This window comes from Geotrypetes seraphini, chromosome 3, assembly GCF_902459505.1.
Source record: "Geotrypetes seraphini chromosome 3, aGeoSer1.1, whole genome shotgun sequence".
NCBI lineage: Eukaryota > Metazoa > Chordata > Amphibia > Gymnophiona > Dermophiidae > Geotrypetes > Geotrypetes seraphini.
In genome coordinates, this window is record NC_047086.1 from 242,208,443 (window position 1) to 242,226,385 (window position 17,943).

The 17,943-nt window shown below is 48.7% G+C and overlaps 1 protein-coding gene across 1 annotated transcript in view; it reads left to right on the forward strand.

The window, feature by feature from the left end:
• Positions 1-17,943, forward strand: part of PPIL4 (peptidylprolyl isomerase like 4) — a 140,580-nt gene that overhangs the window by 103,237 nt on the left and 19,400 nt on the right. The window contains exon 10 of the mRNA XM_033937797.1: positions 6,132-6,243. Within this exon, the coding sequence (XP_033793688.1) occupies positions 6,132-6,243 (112 nt within the window). The remainder of the gene's footprint in view (positions 1-6,131; positions 6,244-17,943) is intronic.

The following is a 17,943-nucleotide window of genomic DNA, read 5'->3' on the forward strand; positions in this document are numbered from 1 at the left end:
TTTTTAAAAACCTTATTTTTTCTTTTGGCAGCAGCCTTATTGCCTAGGCCTGGCCGCTTACCTCGTTCGGTATGTCGGGCTTTGTTTTTTCTATGTCCCGGCCTCTAACCGGGTTCAAAAAGTGTAGCCAGTGCAACAAGACCCTTTCAATCACCGATCCTCATAGTTGGTGTATTGTTTGTCTGGGTCCCGAACATTGTCCCGACTAAGTCCTCGACCTCGACTCCAGCTTCTGCCTCCACCAAGGCCTCGGCCTCGAAGGCCTCGGCGGCAGCTCCTCTGAAGACCTCAACGGGTAAGTCTCCTGTATCTCCTTCAGGTACTACTCCTAAGAAGCCTCCAGAGTCACAGGCATCTGAGGGCATATCTACCGGCTTACCTGCCTCGACTAGACCTCCAGTTAAGCGTGCCTCCAAGCATCGGGAATACTCAACCTCGAGGTCGCCCTCCTTGGAGCGCACTGCTGCACTTTCGAGACCTGATCCTTTTGTCTCAGTGTCCATGTTCGAGAACATGTTAAAAGCCATTCTGACCATGCAGATTTCCTCGGTCATGGCTCAACTCCTCCCGTCCTCGACTCTGCTTCCTGTGAGCCAGCCTGAGCGGCACTCTGAGACCCCGGTGGAAGCACCTAGAGGCAAGCCTCGGAAGTCTCGCCGGTTCTCATCAAGTGATTCTTCACCTACTTCTCGGACACAGTCTCTTCCACCTCGACCGAAGGATCATTCGAGGCATCTCGCTTCCAAGCTTCCTCAGGAGACATCTCTACAACAGAAACCTTCGCCTTCTCTGGATACTGAGACTTCTATGCCTCGTTTATCCAAGGCTACTGAGACTTTTTCCAAATCCAAACATAAGTCTCATAAAGCTATTACATTGGCTGCTTCTCCTCGAAGTCCATTGAGGTTGAAGACTCCTCCATCGAGACCGTCTCCGAGGGAGCCTTCTCCTCCTGCCTCGACCCAATCTATTCCTTGAATCCCGGGAACTTCACCATCGAGGGTTTTGAAGCACACGCATTCACTGACTCCTCCTCACGCAGGTAGTGCAGCTTCCTCAATCACTGTGCGCCTTGATTCTGAGCCTCTGTCTCAGTATTCCAGAGAGGCTTCTCCCCCCTACTCAGTAGTTCCTCAGTCTCGCACTCCTTCTCCTGAAGATGCCTCAACCTCGAAGTCTGCCACTTTTGCCAGGTTCGTCTTCGACATGGGAAAAGCTCTTCAACTGGATCTCCACTCTGATTCCAAGTATACACCTGAATACTTGACAGACATGGAGTTGCTTCATCCACCCAAGGAGACCTTGAGGCTTCCTATGACTCCAGTATTGAAGCAAACTTTCTTAAGGAATAGGGAAACTCCTTATTCCATCACAGCTATTCCATCTAAGCTGGAATCCAGGTATCGCACAATACCTTGCAAAGGCTTCGAGAAATCTCAATTATCCCATCAGTCTTTGGTGGTGGAATCTTCTTTAAAGAAAGCTTATCCATCTAAGCTTTACGCTGCAGTCCCTCCAGGCAGGGAGGGCCATACCATGGACAAGTTTGGCTGCAGATTATACCAGAATTCCATGATGGCTAACAGAATTCTCGATTATAACTACATTTTCATGGCTTATTTTAACCATTTCCTCAAATTACTACCTAAATTCTACCCGGCTCTTGAGGAACAAAGTCTTCCAGAATTCAAACAGATCATCAGAACTCTGTCTCAACTTCGCCTCTTCATGCTGCAAGCCACATACGATGCTTTTGAGCTCTCTTCTAGAATTTCGGCCTTTGCAGTAACCATGCGCCGTCTTGCCTGGCTCCGCATTGTTGATATGGATCTCAATCTGCAGGACCGTCCAGCGAACTTGCCTTGCCAGGGAAATGAACTCTTTGATGATTCTATTGAAGCTGCTACAAAGCACTTCTCTGAACATGAGCGCTCTTTTGCTTCCTTGATTTGGCTGAAGCCTAAGACTTCTCCTGCTTGGTCATACATGCAACCACCGCATCGTTATCCCCAAAAAATGACACCAGCTTTCTCCAGGCCTCTGCGTAGAAGGCCTCCACAACAACGACAGCAGAAGGCTCAGACTCCTGCTGTGACTAAATCAGCTCAGTCTTTTTGACATTCCCAGTCTGAGCATGCCAACCTCCCATTTGGCCTTAAAATCAGGCACGCTGCTGGCCTCAATAACCTGAAGTGGAAGACTATTCCAGCGATCAACCACCCTTTCAGTGAAAAAGAATTTCCTGGTGTCGTTATCGTCGAAAAAAAAAAAAAAAAGTTTTTGTTTCGGCTCCGGGGGCTCCCGGCAGCCGTGGCCGCGGGACCTCGCTCGTTCCCGGCCCTTGTTTGAGTTCATTTCCCGTCCCTTGATAGGCTTTAAAAAGTGCACCCGGTGCGATCGGTTGCTCTCTATCACCGATCCCCACCGGTGATGCCTGCTTTGCCTGGGTGCAGATCACCCTCCTGACTCCTGCCCTCGGTGCTCCACGTTTCAACCTCGTGCTCTCCGCCGCCGGCGTGCTCGTATGGCGGAGCTCTTTGCTGTGGATCCCGCGGCGGGGAAGGCCTCGACGTCGGCCTCGGCCCCGGCCTTGACTTCGGCCTCGACTCCCTCAAACTCGCCGCGGCCGACTTCTTCCTCGAAATCGACCTCGAAGCCGACAATGGGTAAGTCCTCGCTTCCTTCCTCTGCTCCAGGGTCTTCGAAGAAGCCATCCTCGGGATCCTCGACGGGGGCGGGTGGGTCGTCCTCGCCCCCCCCTGGGTGTCCAAGTCGGGTGCCCCGCGGGAATACTCGTTACTGAGGTCGCCCTCAAGGGAGCACCCGCCGACTTTGGACATGCCATCTATGATGGCAATACCCGTCTTTCAGGACATGCTCCGGGCGATGATCGCCTCTTTGCTGTCCTGCGCCCTGGCCCACCTGCAGCCGACTTCGGCCCCGGCAGCCTCGGTCTCGGCAGCCTCGGCCTCGGCTCCGGGGGTCCCGACCTTGACCCCGACCTTGCCCTCGACCTCGGTAGTCGACCAGCCTGAGCGGAGTGTGCGGCCTCGGGACAAGGTGCGCAGGGTTCGACGGATTTTCCCTTCTTCTTCCTCGTCGAGGTCCTCCCGGGGATCCTCGGCCTCGGGCGAAGCATCGTTCCCGTAAGCCTAAGCGCCCTCGGGGGTCGCCTCGGTGGCGGGGTCGCTCTTTGCCGGCGAGGAAAAAGAAGGCTCTCCCGGTCTCGGAGCTCCGGCTGGACAACCCAAGGCTTGTGCGTTCCTCGGAGGGCAGGGGATCGAGGGACTCCTCCCCGAGGAGGATGGAGCTTGCTTTGGTGCCTCGTACCCCGGGGGCTTCCCCGAGGGGTTCCTCGGGGCATCGGAGGTCGCCAACCCCAACGAAGTCCTGTGGTGTGGCTTCGTGGGGCTCGGAGTCTGGTACCGGTCTGGAACCCAGGTATTCCCGTGAGGCTTCTCCATCTTTCCTAACGGGCCGGGCCTCTCGCTCTCCTTCCCCGACCTCGAGACCTTCCTCTTTCTCGAGATTTGTCATTGACATGGGGAAGGCATTGGACCTTGACCTTTTGTCTGGGTCCCAATACTCAAAGGAGTTTTTGGAGGAGCAAGATTTGCCATATCCCCCACGTGAGTCTCCGCGTCTGCCCTTAAACAAGATTTTACATCAGGCATTCTTGCGGAACATGGACTCCCCTTATGCGGTCACGGCGGTTCCCTCAAAAATGGAGTCAAAATACCGCACGGTCCCCTGTAAGGGCTTCGAGAAGGCGCGGCTGTCCCATCAGTCCTTACTGGTGGAGTCGGCTCTGAAAAAGTCCCAGCCTTCTCGGGTTTCGGCTGCGGTTCCGCCTGGGCGTGAGGGGCGGACCCTAGATAAGTTTGGGCGCCGCCTCTATCACAATTCGATGATGGCTAACCGCGTGCTTAACTACGCTTTCACCTTCTCTTCCTACCTGCGCAAGATGGTGAAGGCGATGCCACGTTATCACGGGGTTATTCCGGATTCGCATAAGAAAGACTTTGGCGAATTTATGGAGACCTTGTCTCAGCTGCGCTTGTTCCTCTTTCACGCCATCTATGACGCTTTTGAATTGTCGTCACGTGTCTCCGCCTTTGCGGTGGCAATGCGCCGTCTTGCGTGGCTGCGCACTGTGGATATTGACCTGAATTTGCAGGAGCGTCTGGCCAATTTGCCATGCGTCGGCTCGGAACTATTTGATGAGTCGCTGGAGGCGGCGACTAAACGCCTGTCAGAGCATGAGCGCTCTCTCGCCTCCTTGGTCCGCCCTAAGGCCAAGTTGGCGGCTCCGAAGCAGTATAGACCTCCACAGCGGCGGTATCCGCAAAAGTCTACGCCGGCATTTTCCAGGCCTCCTCCCAGGCGTCCGCCTCAGCAGGCCAGGACACAGCACCAGAAGCCTCCAGCGCAAGGGGAGTCTAAGCCGGCGCCGTCTTTTTGACGTGCTGAGCGGATGGGGGCGGGCCCCCTCCGCGCTCTCACCGACCCCGCTTCCCATCGGGGGTCGGTTAAGGATTTTTCATTCGGCCTGGACTTTGATCACTTCGGACACTTGGGTGCTCCGTGTCATCTCGGAGGGTTACTCACTAAACTTCATGACTACGCCGCCAGACAATCCGCCGGACGCGTCTCTGTCAAACCGAGCACAGCTTCCCCTTATTCTTTCGGAAGCCAAGGCCCTGTTGAGCCTTCAGGCGGTGGAGCGGGTTCCCCCAGATCAACGGGGATGGGGGTTTTACTCCCGTTATTTTCTAGTCCCGAAAAAGACCGGGGACTTGCGCCCCATTTTGGACCTCCGGAAGCTCAACAAGTTCCTTGTCCGGGAGAAGTTCCGTATGTTGTCGCTTCCGGTCCTGTACCCGCTGTTGGACGAAGGGGACTGGATATGCTCTCTGGACCTGAAGGAGGCTTATACTCATGTTCCGGTGCATCCCGCCCAGGTTGTGTCTGATTTCCACCTCAATCAGTCCATTGTTCTTCCGGTGTTCTTTCCGAAGCCCCACTCGCATCCTGGCGAGGTGGCGCTTCACACGCTTGACTGTAAGAGGGCGTTGGCTTTTTATTTTCAACGCACTCAGTCTCATCGGAAGGTTCCTCAATTATTTTTGTCCTTCGACCCTAATCGGTTGGGACATCCTGTTTCCAAGCGCACCTTGTCCAACTGGTTGGCTGCTTGTATTTCTTTTTGCTACGCTCGGGCTGGTCTCGCGCTGCATGGTCGGGTCACGGGACATAAAGTCCGAGCGATGGCAGCTTCTGTCGCTTTCCTCCGGTCTACTCCGATGGAGGACATCTGCAAGGCTGCCACTTGGTCTTCGGTTCATACTTTCACCTCCCACTACTGTCTGGTTACGTTGTCCAGAAGCGACGGCCGGTTTGGCCAGTCGGTTTTGCATAATCTGTTTTCCTAAATTGCCATCCTCCCACCTGCCCTTTTTTTTTGGTTGGCTTGGAGGTCACCCACATGTGAGAATATGCTGCCTGCTTGTCCTGGGATAAAGCACAGTTACTTACCATAACAGGTGTTATCCAGGGACAGCAGGCAGATATTCTCACAACCCGCCCTCCTCCCCGGGGATGGCTTCTTTGCTGGCTATGGAACTGAGGACCACGAGGTGGGGATGCGCCCTCTAGTGGAGGGAGAAGGCATGCACATGCGTGGTGCAGCATAGCAAGCTTGAAACTTCAATCAAGTTTGTTTGAAAAGCTGTCCGCGTTGGGGCTCCGTAGATGACGTGAGAATATCTGCCTGCTGTCCCTGGATAACACCTGTTACGGTAAGTAACTGTGCTTTATCCGTCATCTGGGTTGTAGAAGAATAGAACAGAATAGGACTATATCTTGACCTATTAAATTGTAAGCAGGTTTGTATCAGTCTGCGAAAGATGTTGCTCAAAATTTGGCAATTGTTTTATTAAAGACTTCAGATACAAAGTCATATAAAAGTTGTAATTAAATATTCTGTTAGCAAGCTTTTGTCCTCTTTTTCTCCATCTGCTGATTGGTGTGAATAACCCACAGGTTTTGGACTGGTCTGGAAGGACTAAAGGAAATAAAATTAACAGGTAAACCTAATTATTCCTTTCTTTCTCTTTTGGCATCAATTTTAGGAGGAAGACTGTGAAAAAGCTTACTTTAAGATGGACAATGTACTCATAGATGACCGTCGGATACATGTGGATTTTAGCCAGTCTGTTGCTAAAGTAAAATGGAGAGGAAAAGGTTTGTTTCAGATTCTGTAATTTTGTTGTGTACTTCTGTTTAAGGTCTTCAAATCCATGTCTGTTATTTTCTCTATAACAGCTGGGAGCCAATACTTTTTTGTTGGCTGGAGTATTTGATATACATCCCAAAACTGCCTTGGGGTTGAAAACAACATTCCTTTAGAAGATTGTTACATTGTGGTATTACACTGTTAGGATAGAATTGTTTTCAGTTGGAATTGAAAAATCTCTCATATTTGTTATTTCTCAGTTTAACTATTTAATAATACATAAAGTAGCTTGTGGAGTCAAAGTTCTTAGCAGTAGAGGAGTAGCTTAAGAACCTGGGAATTGGGATGATTTCCACTGCAGCTACTTGTGACCTTGGGCCATCCATTGCCCCAGGTACAAAAACTTAGATTAGGAGCCTACTAGGGACTCTAAACATAGACAAAACTGCCAAAGTTCTAGGAATCATAATCGACTCCACTCTCTCAAACGAACCCCAGATCTCCAACTTATGGAGAAAAGCCTTTTACAAACTGAAGCAACTAAGACTGATCCAACCTTATTTCCATAATCACCATTTTGCCATTCTGGTCCCAATGTTGGTCTTGTCTCAGCTTGATTACTGCAACTCACTGTACTCAGACCTGAGTTCCTCCCTACAACACAAACTACAAATGATTCAAAACACAGCAATCAGACTACTCTTCAGATTAAAAAAATATGACGCTATTTCAGAATACTACCACAAACTTCACTGGTTACCCATATATGCACGCACCACATTCAAACTATCTTGCATCATGTTTCCATACCCTATAGCAGTGTATCGCAAACTGTGTGCCGCGGCACACTAGTGTGCCTTCTGAGATTTTAAGTGTGCCACGACACACAGGACAGAAAGAGGCTTTGGCGCCTATGTCAGCTGACTTCTCCTACTGTCACGTATGCTGGGACTGAGTTTTACGGTCGCGTATCTGCCGGGACTCCTGCCTTTTTCTCTCTGTACCCCCAGACCAGCAGCAGCAGCTCTGTGTACTTTTAATTTCGGCACACAGCTGCCGCTAGCAGTAGCTTAGCCATGGTTTCATCAGGCAGCCTCGAGACCTTTGCTAGGCTGGCCAACATTGCATTATCGAAGCGGGCCGGTCTAGCAAAGGCCCCGAGGTTGCCTGATGAAACTTTGGCTAAACTACTGCTAGCGGCAGCTGTGTGCCGAAGTTAAAAGCACACAGTGAGATGCTGTTAGGCTAGAGCGATGAGAGGTATTGCTGGGGAGGGAAGGGAGAAGGGGTACTGCTGAACATGGGGAGCAGGGAAGGGAGAAGGGGTACTGCTGGACAGGGGGAGCAGGGAAGAGAGAAAGGGTACTGCTGGACAGGGGGGGAGAAGAGGCACTGCTGGACAGGGGGGGAGAAGGGGTGCTGCTGGACATGGGGAGGAGGGAAGGGGTCCTGCTGGATAGGGGGGAAATAAAATGAAGGTAGAAGAGGTGCTGCTGGACCTGGCAGAAATGGAGGAAATGGAAAGGTGCTACACACTGGAGGGGAGGGTGAAATGGTACATGGGGAGAGAGCATGTTGGATTAGGAGGTGGGAAGGAGGACTGCCACTCGAGGGAAGAGGCAAGGACAGAGAAAGCATGCAGGAAGCCTGGAGAGGTTGAGATGGATAGGGAGGACAGAAAAGAGGGAAGGAAAAATATTGCACTGGGGAAGGGGGAGAGGGCAGGGAGTGAAAAGTTGGACATGGAGGGAGAGAGAGATGTTGGTTGGGGGAGGGAAGGAGGACCAGAGGAGAAGCATACAGGAGGAAGAGAGAAAAAAAAATGTTGGACTGGTGGAAAGGAGGGAGAAATGTTGGACTGGGAGGGGGGCCAGAAAGGAGGAAAGGAAGGGAGATGGACTGCAGGGGGCAGAAAGGCAGAAGGGAAAGAGAAATTTTACACTGGGGGAGGGAGGAGAGATGATTAAAGGAAGGGAGAGATATCAGATCAGGGAATGGAAGGGAAGGAGGGGAGTCTGGTAGCACTATTGAAATAATCATAATAATAGTAGTAGTAGTAGTAGAGAAAGATGCCAGATTATGAGGAGGAGAGAGATGCCATACTGGGAAGGGGGGAAAGGAAGGAGAGAAATGTCAGACCACGGGGGAGGGGGAGGAGAGAAGGAGAAAGATGTCAGACCATGGAAATAGGGAGGGAAGGAGAGAGAGATAGAAAGGGAAGGGAAGACATGGAAAAGTAGATTTTGAGAAGCAGAAAAATGAAAATATTGAATGTTAAGTTAATGCCAAAGATGGATGCAAGGCAGAAAGTGATGTCAGAGAGAAAAACAGTCAATGGATAAGAAGGCCCTGGAAACAGTTAAAAGCACAGAAACATAAAGTCATCAGACAACAAAGGTAGGGAAAATGATTTTATTTTCAATATAGTGATTAAAATGTGTTGGTTTTGAGAATTTATATCTGCTGTGTATATTGCGTGTATATGAAAAATGAATGGAAAAAATTGTATTACAATTAGTAAACAGGGTGGGATCTGGGGAAGAGCTTGGGTGGGTCTAGAGCAGTGTTCTTCAACGATTTTTTCAAATTTTTTGGACAGCCCTGAGGCGTTTTGAAGCTGTTTTTTGTCACCAAAATTCTGCTGTGGTGGCCATATTGAATTTCTCTTTTTTTCAAATTTCCCCCTAAGTTCCCCAACTTCTTCAAAACATCTCGTTTTGCCTCAAAACTGGTAGGAATGGAGTCCTCAAACCCTAATACCCCTACATCGTGCCTTATTTGTGCTGGATGGCCAACTGATAAATGCTACACGACAGAGGAGCAGGAGCATCGGACATAGCCCCTCCACAGTCTTTTAGAGCTGGAGAATGACGAACGGGCCTGTTGTTAGTGGGTGGGGGGTGGGAAGCATCTCCGGGAATCCCGGGACAGCAGTCCTGAGCATTGTAAGGGCGTAGATGTTCCACAGCCCAAGAAAAGGTGATCCTCTATACTAAGGGGGAAGGAGAGTTGCCCACTCAGGCTTTTACCACAGAGATAGCAACATAAGAATAGCCTTACTGGGTCAAAACAAAGGTCTATCAAGCCCAGTAGCCTGTTCTTACAGTGGCCAATCCAAGTCACTAATACCTAGCCAAAACCCAAAGAGTAGCAAACATTCCATGCTACCGATCCAGGGCAAGCAGTGGCTTGCCCCATGCCTTTCTCAATAATAGACTTTTCCTCCATGAAATTGTCCAAACCCTTCTTAAAACCAGCTACGCTATCCACTCTTACCACAACTTCTGGCAATGCTTTCCAGAGCTATTGGTTTTTAAAGTATTTCCCTTCAACTTCGAGTGTCCCCTAGTCTTTGTAATTTTTGAAAAATTGATCCACTTGTACTCGTTCTACTCCACTCAGGCTTATGTAGACTTAAGAACATAAGAACATAAGCAGTGCCTCCGCCGGGTCAGACCACAGGTCCATCCTGCCCAGCAGTCCGCTCCCGCGGTGGCCCAAAAATAGGTCAAGACTTGTCTGAATCATCAGAAGGGGCTCCCTTGCCACCTTGGTTTCTCATTTAAGTCCTGCCTTCCTATCGAAGTCCTAGCCCTCCGGTCTTGCACATGCACGACCAGGTTGGTTTATACTCATTACCTGGTTAACTTCCTATACTTGTGTTACATCCCAGCTCCTCCCTCAGTATCCCATGATCCCTTTATCCCTCAGGAATCCATCCAATCCCTGTTTGAATCCTTGTACCGTACTCTGCCTGATCACTTCCTCCGGTAGCGCATTCCAAGTGTCCACGACCCTTTGGGTGAAAAAAAACTTCCTTGCATTTGTTTTGAACCTGTCTCCCTTCAGTTTCTCAGAATGCCCCCTCGTATTTGCTGTCCCCTTCAGTCTGAAGAATCTGTCCCTATCCACCCTCTCTATGCCCCTCATGATCTTGAAGGTCTCTATCATATCTCCCCTGAGCCTCCTTTTCTCCAGAGAGAAGAGCCCCAGCCTATCCAGCCTCTCAGCGTATGAGCAGTGTTCCAGCCCTCTTACCATTTTCGTTGCTCTCCTTTGGACTCTCTCAAGTACCGCCATGTCCTTCTTGAGGTGCGGCGACCAATACTGAACGCAGTATTCCAGATGTGGACGCACCATCGCTCGATACAATGGCATGATGACTTCCCGTGTTCTGGTTGCTATGCCCTTCTTTATGATGCCCAGCATCCTGTTGGCTTTTTTCGAGGCTGCTGCGCACTGTGCAGATGGCTTCAGTGATGCATCCACCAGCACACCCAAGTCTCTCTCGAGTCTGCTGTCTCCCAACAATACCCCCCCTAATTTGTAACTGAACAACGGGTTCTTTTTCCCTATATGCATGACCTTGCATTTGTCCACGTTGAAGCGCATTTGCCATTTGTTTGCCAAGCCTTCCAGCTTGTCCAGGTCCCTTTGTAGGTCCTCACACTCCTCCCTGGTCCTAACTCTGCCGCACAGTTTGGTATCGTCTGCGAATTTTATAACCTCACACTTTGCCTCCTTTTCCAGGTCATTGATGAATATGTTAAAGAGTAAAGGCCCCAGCACCGATCCCTGTGGCACACCGCTCGTGACTCCCCGCCAGTCAGAATACTGACCCTTTACTCCAACCCTCTGCTGTCTACCCGACAGCCAGTGCTTGATCCATCTGTGCACATCCCCTCCCACCCCGTGGTTCCACAGCTTCTTAAGTAGCCTTTTATGTGGCACCTTGTCAAAAGCCTTTTGAAAGTCGAGGTAAATGATGTCTATGGGCTCCCCATTGTCCACCCGACTGCTTATCCCCTCAAAGAAGTACAGAAGATTCGTTAGGCATGACCTTCCCTTACAGAATCCGTGCTGGCTTGTTCTCAGTAGGCCATTCCTCTCGATGTGCTCGCAAATGCCGTCCTTGATCATAGCTTCCACCATCTTCCCTATAATTGAAGTCAGGCTCACCGGCCTGTAGTTCCCGGGGTCACCCCTCGATCCCTTCTTGAAGATGGGTGTGACATTTGCCAATTTCCAGTCCTTTGGCACCTCACCAGTTTTCAAGGATAGGTTGCAAACATGTTGGATTGTGCCCGCTATTTCCTGTCTTAGTTCCTTCAGAACCCTTGGGTGGATCCCGTCCGGGCCCGGTGATTTGCCGCATTTTAACCTGTCTATCTGTTGGAGGACATCCTCCCTACTTACCTCTATGTGCTCTAATTTTCCAGCCTGTTCCCCACTCATGAGCTCCTCTGAGTCCGGTATATTAGATGTGTCTTCGCTCGTGAAAACAGACGAGAAGAACGTGTTCAACCTCTCAGCTACCTCTTTATCCTCCTTAATCACTCCCTTCCTATCCCCATCGTCCAACGGCCCCACCTCCTCTCTCGCTGGTCGCTTCCCCTTAATGTAACTGAAGAATGCCTTGAAGTTTTTCGCCTCCTTGGCCAGCCCCTCTTCGTATTTCCCTTTTGCTTTTCTAACCTCCCGGTGGCATTCCTTTTGGCATTTCCTGTGCGCCTGGTGATTTTCCTCCGTTGGGTCCTTTTTCCATCTCCGGAAAGATACTTTTTTGTCCTTTATCGCCCTCTTTACTTCTATTGACATCCAAACCGGGTCCTTTGATCGCTTGTTCTTGCAGCCTTTCCTGAAATTGGGGACGTACATTCTCTGTGCTTCCTGCAGGGTGTTCCTGAATAGGGTCCAGGCGCTTCCCACAGTCTCCATCCTAAAGATGTTTCTGAGCTTCCTCCCCACCAATTCCCTCATAGCAACGTAGTTCCCTTTCTTGAAGTTCAGCGCAGTTGTTGCGGTCCTCCTAACTATGGGTGTCCCTCTTTCTAATGTGAATCTGATCGTGTTGTGATCACTGTTGCCTAGTGGTCCTCCCACTTCTACCCCTCTTGCAGGCCCCCCTAATCCGTTTAGGATGAGGTCAAGAGTAGTACCCCCTCGCGTCGGTTCTTTGACTAGTTGCTCCATGAAGCAGTCCTTCACAGCTTCTACAAATCCTGTCTCCCTAGTGCAGTTGGAGTGACCCGTACTCCAGTCTATCCCTGGGTAGTTGAAGTCCCCCATCACTGTTACACTTCCAGTCCTGCACTCCTGTCTCAATTCTGCTTCCAAGTCGTGTCCGACTCCCTCTGGCGTACCAGGTGGTCGATAGTACAGCCCCAGTTTTATGCCCGCACCCTTGTTTCCCGGTAATTTGACCCACAGCGATTCCAGCCCCTCTGCCTTCGTTGCCATATCCATCCCGACCGAGTGGATAGAGTCCTTTATATATAGTGCTATGCCTCCCCCCTTTTTGTGGGTCCTGTCCTTCCTATAGAGCTTGAACCCCGGCAGCGCTACATCCCATTGATTTTCCTCTGTCCACCAAGTTTCTACAATTCCAATTATATCTAGGTCCTCCCCTTTGGCGACGACTTCTAGTTCACCCATCTTGGCCGTGAGGCTTCTTGCATTTGCGTATAAGCACCGCAGGTCCCGTCGTTTTTCTTCCACCTCTACATTTACCTGGGCCACTTGCCCTTGGATTTCTGGCAGTTTTCCCGCTCTCTGTGTTTCTGCTTTACCCTCAGCCTTTACCCTCTTAGCTTTCAGCTTCCCCACATTCCTGCCACCCCACTTTCCCGCTTTTCCTCCCCTCAGCTGTCTCTCTTCCAAGCTGAAGAGCCCTAATCTTTTTTTATTTTTAAAAAATCTTTTATTTATTAATTTCAACATATTTTTGCAAGAAAAATCTTGTTTACAGAAAAACAAAGTATAATGTTGTTTCACATTGTAAAATTAAAATTAGGAATACTCTTTAAACACTCCTTAGACCCTATTTTTTTAGGGGGAGATTGGCAGAAAAGTTGAGAAGATGCTGTAAGAAAAAAGGAAATAATAATATAGGAAATAAACTTAACAATCGTCTCTGCATTTTACTTAATCACTCGGTCCTTGTGGGGCAGTTCTTTTTAGATGAAATATTTTATAAATCAATTTGAGCATTTTGCCTTTCGAATAAATCTTGGGAAGGCTTAATTGGCAAGCAGTAAGAAGAGCCCTAATCTTTTTAGTTTTTCCTCATACAAGAGGAATTTTATCCCCTTTATCATCTTGGTCGCTCTTCTTTGAACCTTTTCTAGTGCCGCTTGATCTTTCTTGAGATAAGGAGACCAGAAATGAATGTAATACTCCAGGTGAGGTCACACCATGGAGTGATACAGAGGTATTATAACATTCTTAGTCTTGTTAACTACCCCTTTTTAAATAATTCCTAGCATCTTGTTTGCTTTTTTGGCTGCTGTCGCACATTGGGTAGAAGGTTTCATCGTATTGTCTACAATGATACCCAGATCCTTTTCTTGGGCACTAATCCCAAAGGTGGACCCAAGCATCTGGTAACTGTGATTTGGGTTATTCTTCCCACTGTGCATCATTTTGCATTTGTCCACATTAAATTTCATCTGCCACTTGGATGCCCAGTCTTCCAATTTCCTAAGGTCTGCCTGCAATTTTTCACAATCTGCATGCGTTTTAACAACTTGAACAGTTTAGTGTCATCTCCAAATTTAATTACCTTACTTGTTCCAAATTCCAGATCTCATTTATAAATAAGTTAAATAGCACTGGTCCCAGTACAGATTCTTGTGGCACTCCACTGTTTATGCTCCTCCTTTGGCATGCTTATGCACAAGGCCAAACTCTGCTGGTCAGGTCTGCTGGCAAGCAGTCCAGCATTCGGGCCCCTCTGGATACTCAGAGCATTTCTTCTCTGAGGGTGAAAGCTATTACGGATTCTGATGGTCCATCAGACAGGGACTTGGGGACAAGGGGTCAGATTTAACTCCTTTATTGTCCCAAAGTGAGGCCTCCCTGGCCATAGACAAGGGAGAGGGTCCTTCTCTTTGCTGACTCTTTAAGTCATCTGCGTTGCTAGACATCATTTCAGAGTCCCTTCAAGAACTAAAGATATACCCTCCAAACCCCGACCTCCCAGTGTTTTCTTCTAAGCAGGATCTGTTTTCAACTCATGTCTTTCCCATGGCACGCATACATAAGAATCTTTGTCACAGAGCCCTGAGAGACTGCTAAAGACTCCCTGAAGGTAGCTGAAACCATGACTAAGTTGTATGCCGTGGATCAGGAATTCCAGCAAACGTTTGTTATGCCAAAGGTGGATTCCCTAATAGCCTAGGTGACCAAACGCACTTCCCTACCAAGTGAGGGAGGCATAGTTTTAAAGGATCCACAGCAACTCAGAGTGGATATGGTCCTCAGGAGGCAGTTTAAAGCTCTAGCCTTGTGGCCTCCTTGCCTATGTGGCACTTGCCTATCATTCCAGGCTACAAAATTAGAACCTAGTGGAGGCTGAGCCCTTGCCACAGCTTGTGTTGGCTGGAATAGACTACTCATACTTAGCAAATATACTCTATGATATGATCAGAGTCAAGGGAAAAGTCTCAGCATATTCGATCTCCACCTGTCATATGCTTTGGATCAGACAGTGGGTGGGTGATTTGACCTATAAAGTGACACTGAGCAGTCTCCCATTCATGGGACAGATGCTTTTTGGGAAGGGCCTAGATGATCTTATGGCCAGAGCTCCACTCAAGATCTTTACCAGATTGCAGACCCCGAGCAGCCAAAGGCCACAGCCAAGGGTCCTTTTGTTAGTCATGGCATTCTCACCAGTACTCCATATGAGACTCTAACCAGAGAGCCTTTCAAGGTTCCAGACAGAAATTTTCCAGGAACCAAAGAAACTAAAGTTCCATTTCTGTTTCCTGTTCCGCAGTGCCAACCAAAAAGCCACAACAATGCCAGCTCTCAAGCCACTCCTCTGAAAATTGGAGGTCAGCTCTTGGACTTTCCGTTTAGTTTTTTTCTTTAAACAGTATAAAAAAGTTTTATATAAATCAGTAGTACTTTTCTGAATTGCCTCTAGTCTGTCCACATCCCTTTGAAATACTATGGCCTCCAGCATTACATACGGAAATCCATAAGAATTGCCACTGCTGGGTCAGACCAGTGGTCCATCATACCCAGCAGTCTGCTCCCGTGGCAACTCCCAAGTCAAAGACCAGAGCCCTAATTGAGATCAACCTTGCCTGCATACGTTCTGGTTCTGGTTCAGCAGGAACTTGTCCAACCTTGTCTTGAATCCCTGGAGGGTGTTTTCCCCTATAGCAACCTCAGGAAAAGCATTCCAGTTTTCCACCACTCTCTGAGTGAAGAAGAACTTATTTACGTTTGTACAGAATCTATCCCCTTTTAACTTTAGAGAGTGCCCTCTCGTTCTTCCTACCTTGGAGAGGGTGAACAACCTGTCTTTATCTACAAAGTCTATTCCCTTCAGTATCTTGAATGTTTCTATCATGTCCCCTCTGTCTCCTTTTTTCGAGGGAGAAGAGGCCCAGTTTCTCTAATCTCTCGCTGTATGGCAACTCTTCCAGCCCCTTAACCATTTTAGTCGCTCTTCTCTGGACCCTTTTGAGTAGTACTGTGTCCTTCTTCATGTACAGCGACCAGTGCTGGATGCAGTATTCCAGGTGAGGGCGTACCATTGCCCGGTACAGAGGCATGATAACCTTCTCCGATCTGTTCATGATCCCCTTCTTAATCATTCCTAGCATTCTGTTTACCCTCTTTGCCGCCGCTGCACTTGTGCGGACGGCTTCATCGACTTGTTGACCAGTACTCCCAAATATCTTTCCTGGGGGTTTCTCCAAGTACCGCCCTTGATATCCTGTATTTGTGTATAAGATTTTTGTTACCAACATGCATCACCTTACACTTATCCATGTTGAACCTCATTTGCCATGTCGCTGCCCATTTCTCGAGCATGTTTATGCCCTGTTGCAGGTCTTCGCAATCCTTCTGCATCTTCACTACTCTGAATAGCTTTGTATCATCTGCAAATTTAATCTAATCTAATCTAATCCTTAGGTTTGTTTACCGCATCATCTCCACGTTCGTAGAGCTCGGCGCGGTTTACAGTAGAAGAAATAGGAAGGAACTACAACAGAGGGTTAGAGGTAGAAGTGTGAAGAAAATTTAGAGGACTTGGGATGCCAAGATAAAAGAGTTTCCTTGATTCCTAAGTTGGAGGGAGACTTACATTTTTGAGAAAAGCCAGGTTTTCAGATGTTTGCGGAAAACTTGGAGAGAGCTCAAGTTCCAAAGAGGGGAGGTAAGGTTGTTCCAGAGCTCGGTGATTTTGAAGTGGAGGGAGGTCCCTAGCTTTCCTGTGTGCGTGTGAGCTTTCCTTTTAGCGAGGGGAAGGCTAGTTTTAATTTGTGGGAGGATCTGGTGGTATTAGGGTTTGAGGAATTCCAAGAAAGAGGGATAAAGGGAGGGAGGATACCGTGTAGGATTTTGAAAGCTAAACACGCGCATTTATAGTGGACCCTGGCGATTATCGGAAGCCAGTGGAGCTTGGCCAGGAGCGGGGAGACATGGTCAAATTTACTTTTAGCGAAGATGAGCTTGGCCGCGGCATTCTGAATCCGTTGGAGTCTGTGGAGGTTTTTCTTAGTTAGGCTTAGGTAGATAGAGTTGCAATAGTCCAATCTGGAAAGGATGATGGATTGGACAAGGAGGATAAAATGTTTTTGATGGAAGCAGGATCTAACTTTCCTCAGTATGTGAAGGCTGAAAAAGCATTTTTTTTTACCAAGGATTGGAGGTGGTCATTGAAGGACAATGTGGAATCAATGATGACGCCCAAGACCTTGCTCGAGAACTCAAGCTGCAGAGAGGAGCCAGAGGGTAGTGGGATGGAGGTGGGTAGGTGATCTAGTTTTGGGCCAAGCCAAAGAAGTCTTGTTTTGGTCTCATTCAATTTCATTTGCACAATATGGGCCCAGGATTGTAGGTTCATTATACAAGACGATATGTTCTTAGACAGGTCGGTGAGGTTCGAATCAGCCTCAAGGAGGACAAGGATGTCGTCTGCATAAGTGTAAATTGTTTCAAGGGGGGATAGGTGGAGGAGTTTTAGGGAGGACATATAGATATTGAAAAGGATAGGAGATAGTGGAGAGCCATGTGGGACTCCACAATTCGGTTTCCAGGGGGAGGATGAGGTGCCATTCATGTTAACAATGTAAGAACGAGAGCGGAGGAATTTGGAGAACCAGTCTAGGACTGTGGAGTTGATGCCTATCTCAGAGAGTTGGAAAACAAGAATATCATGGTGGACAACGTCGAAAGCAGCAGAAAGGTCAAATTGAAGGAGGACGGCGAACTTGTTTCGAGAGTGAAGTTGTTGAACCCTTGAAATCAGGGAAGACAGTAGGGATTCGGTGCTGAAGTTAGGACGGAAATTTAATCACCTCGCTCGTCGTACCAATTTCCAGGTTGTTTATAAATATGTTGAAGAGCATGGGTCCTAGCACCGAACCCTGCGGCACTCCGCTCGTGATGCTTTTCCAGTCCGAGTATTGTCCATTTACCCCCACTCTCTGTTTCCTATCCACCAAACAGTTTTTTATCCACCTGAGTAAGTCACCCTCGAGTCCATGGCTCGCAATTTTTTGTAGTAGTCGTTCATGCGGGACCTTGTTGAATGCCTTCTGAAAATCCAGATATACAATGTCGACTGGCTCGCCCTTCTCTATCTGCCTATTTACTTCCTCGAAGAAGTGCAACAAGTTCGTCAAGCAAGATCTCCCCTTGCTGAAGCAGTGCTGGCTGGTACTCATCAGATTGTGTCCATCAAGGTG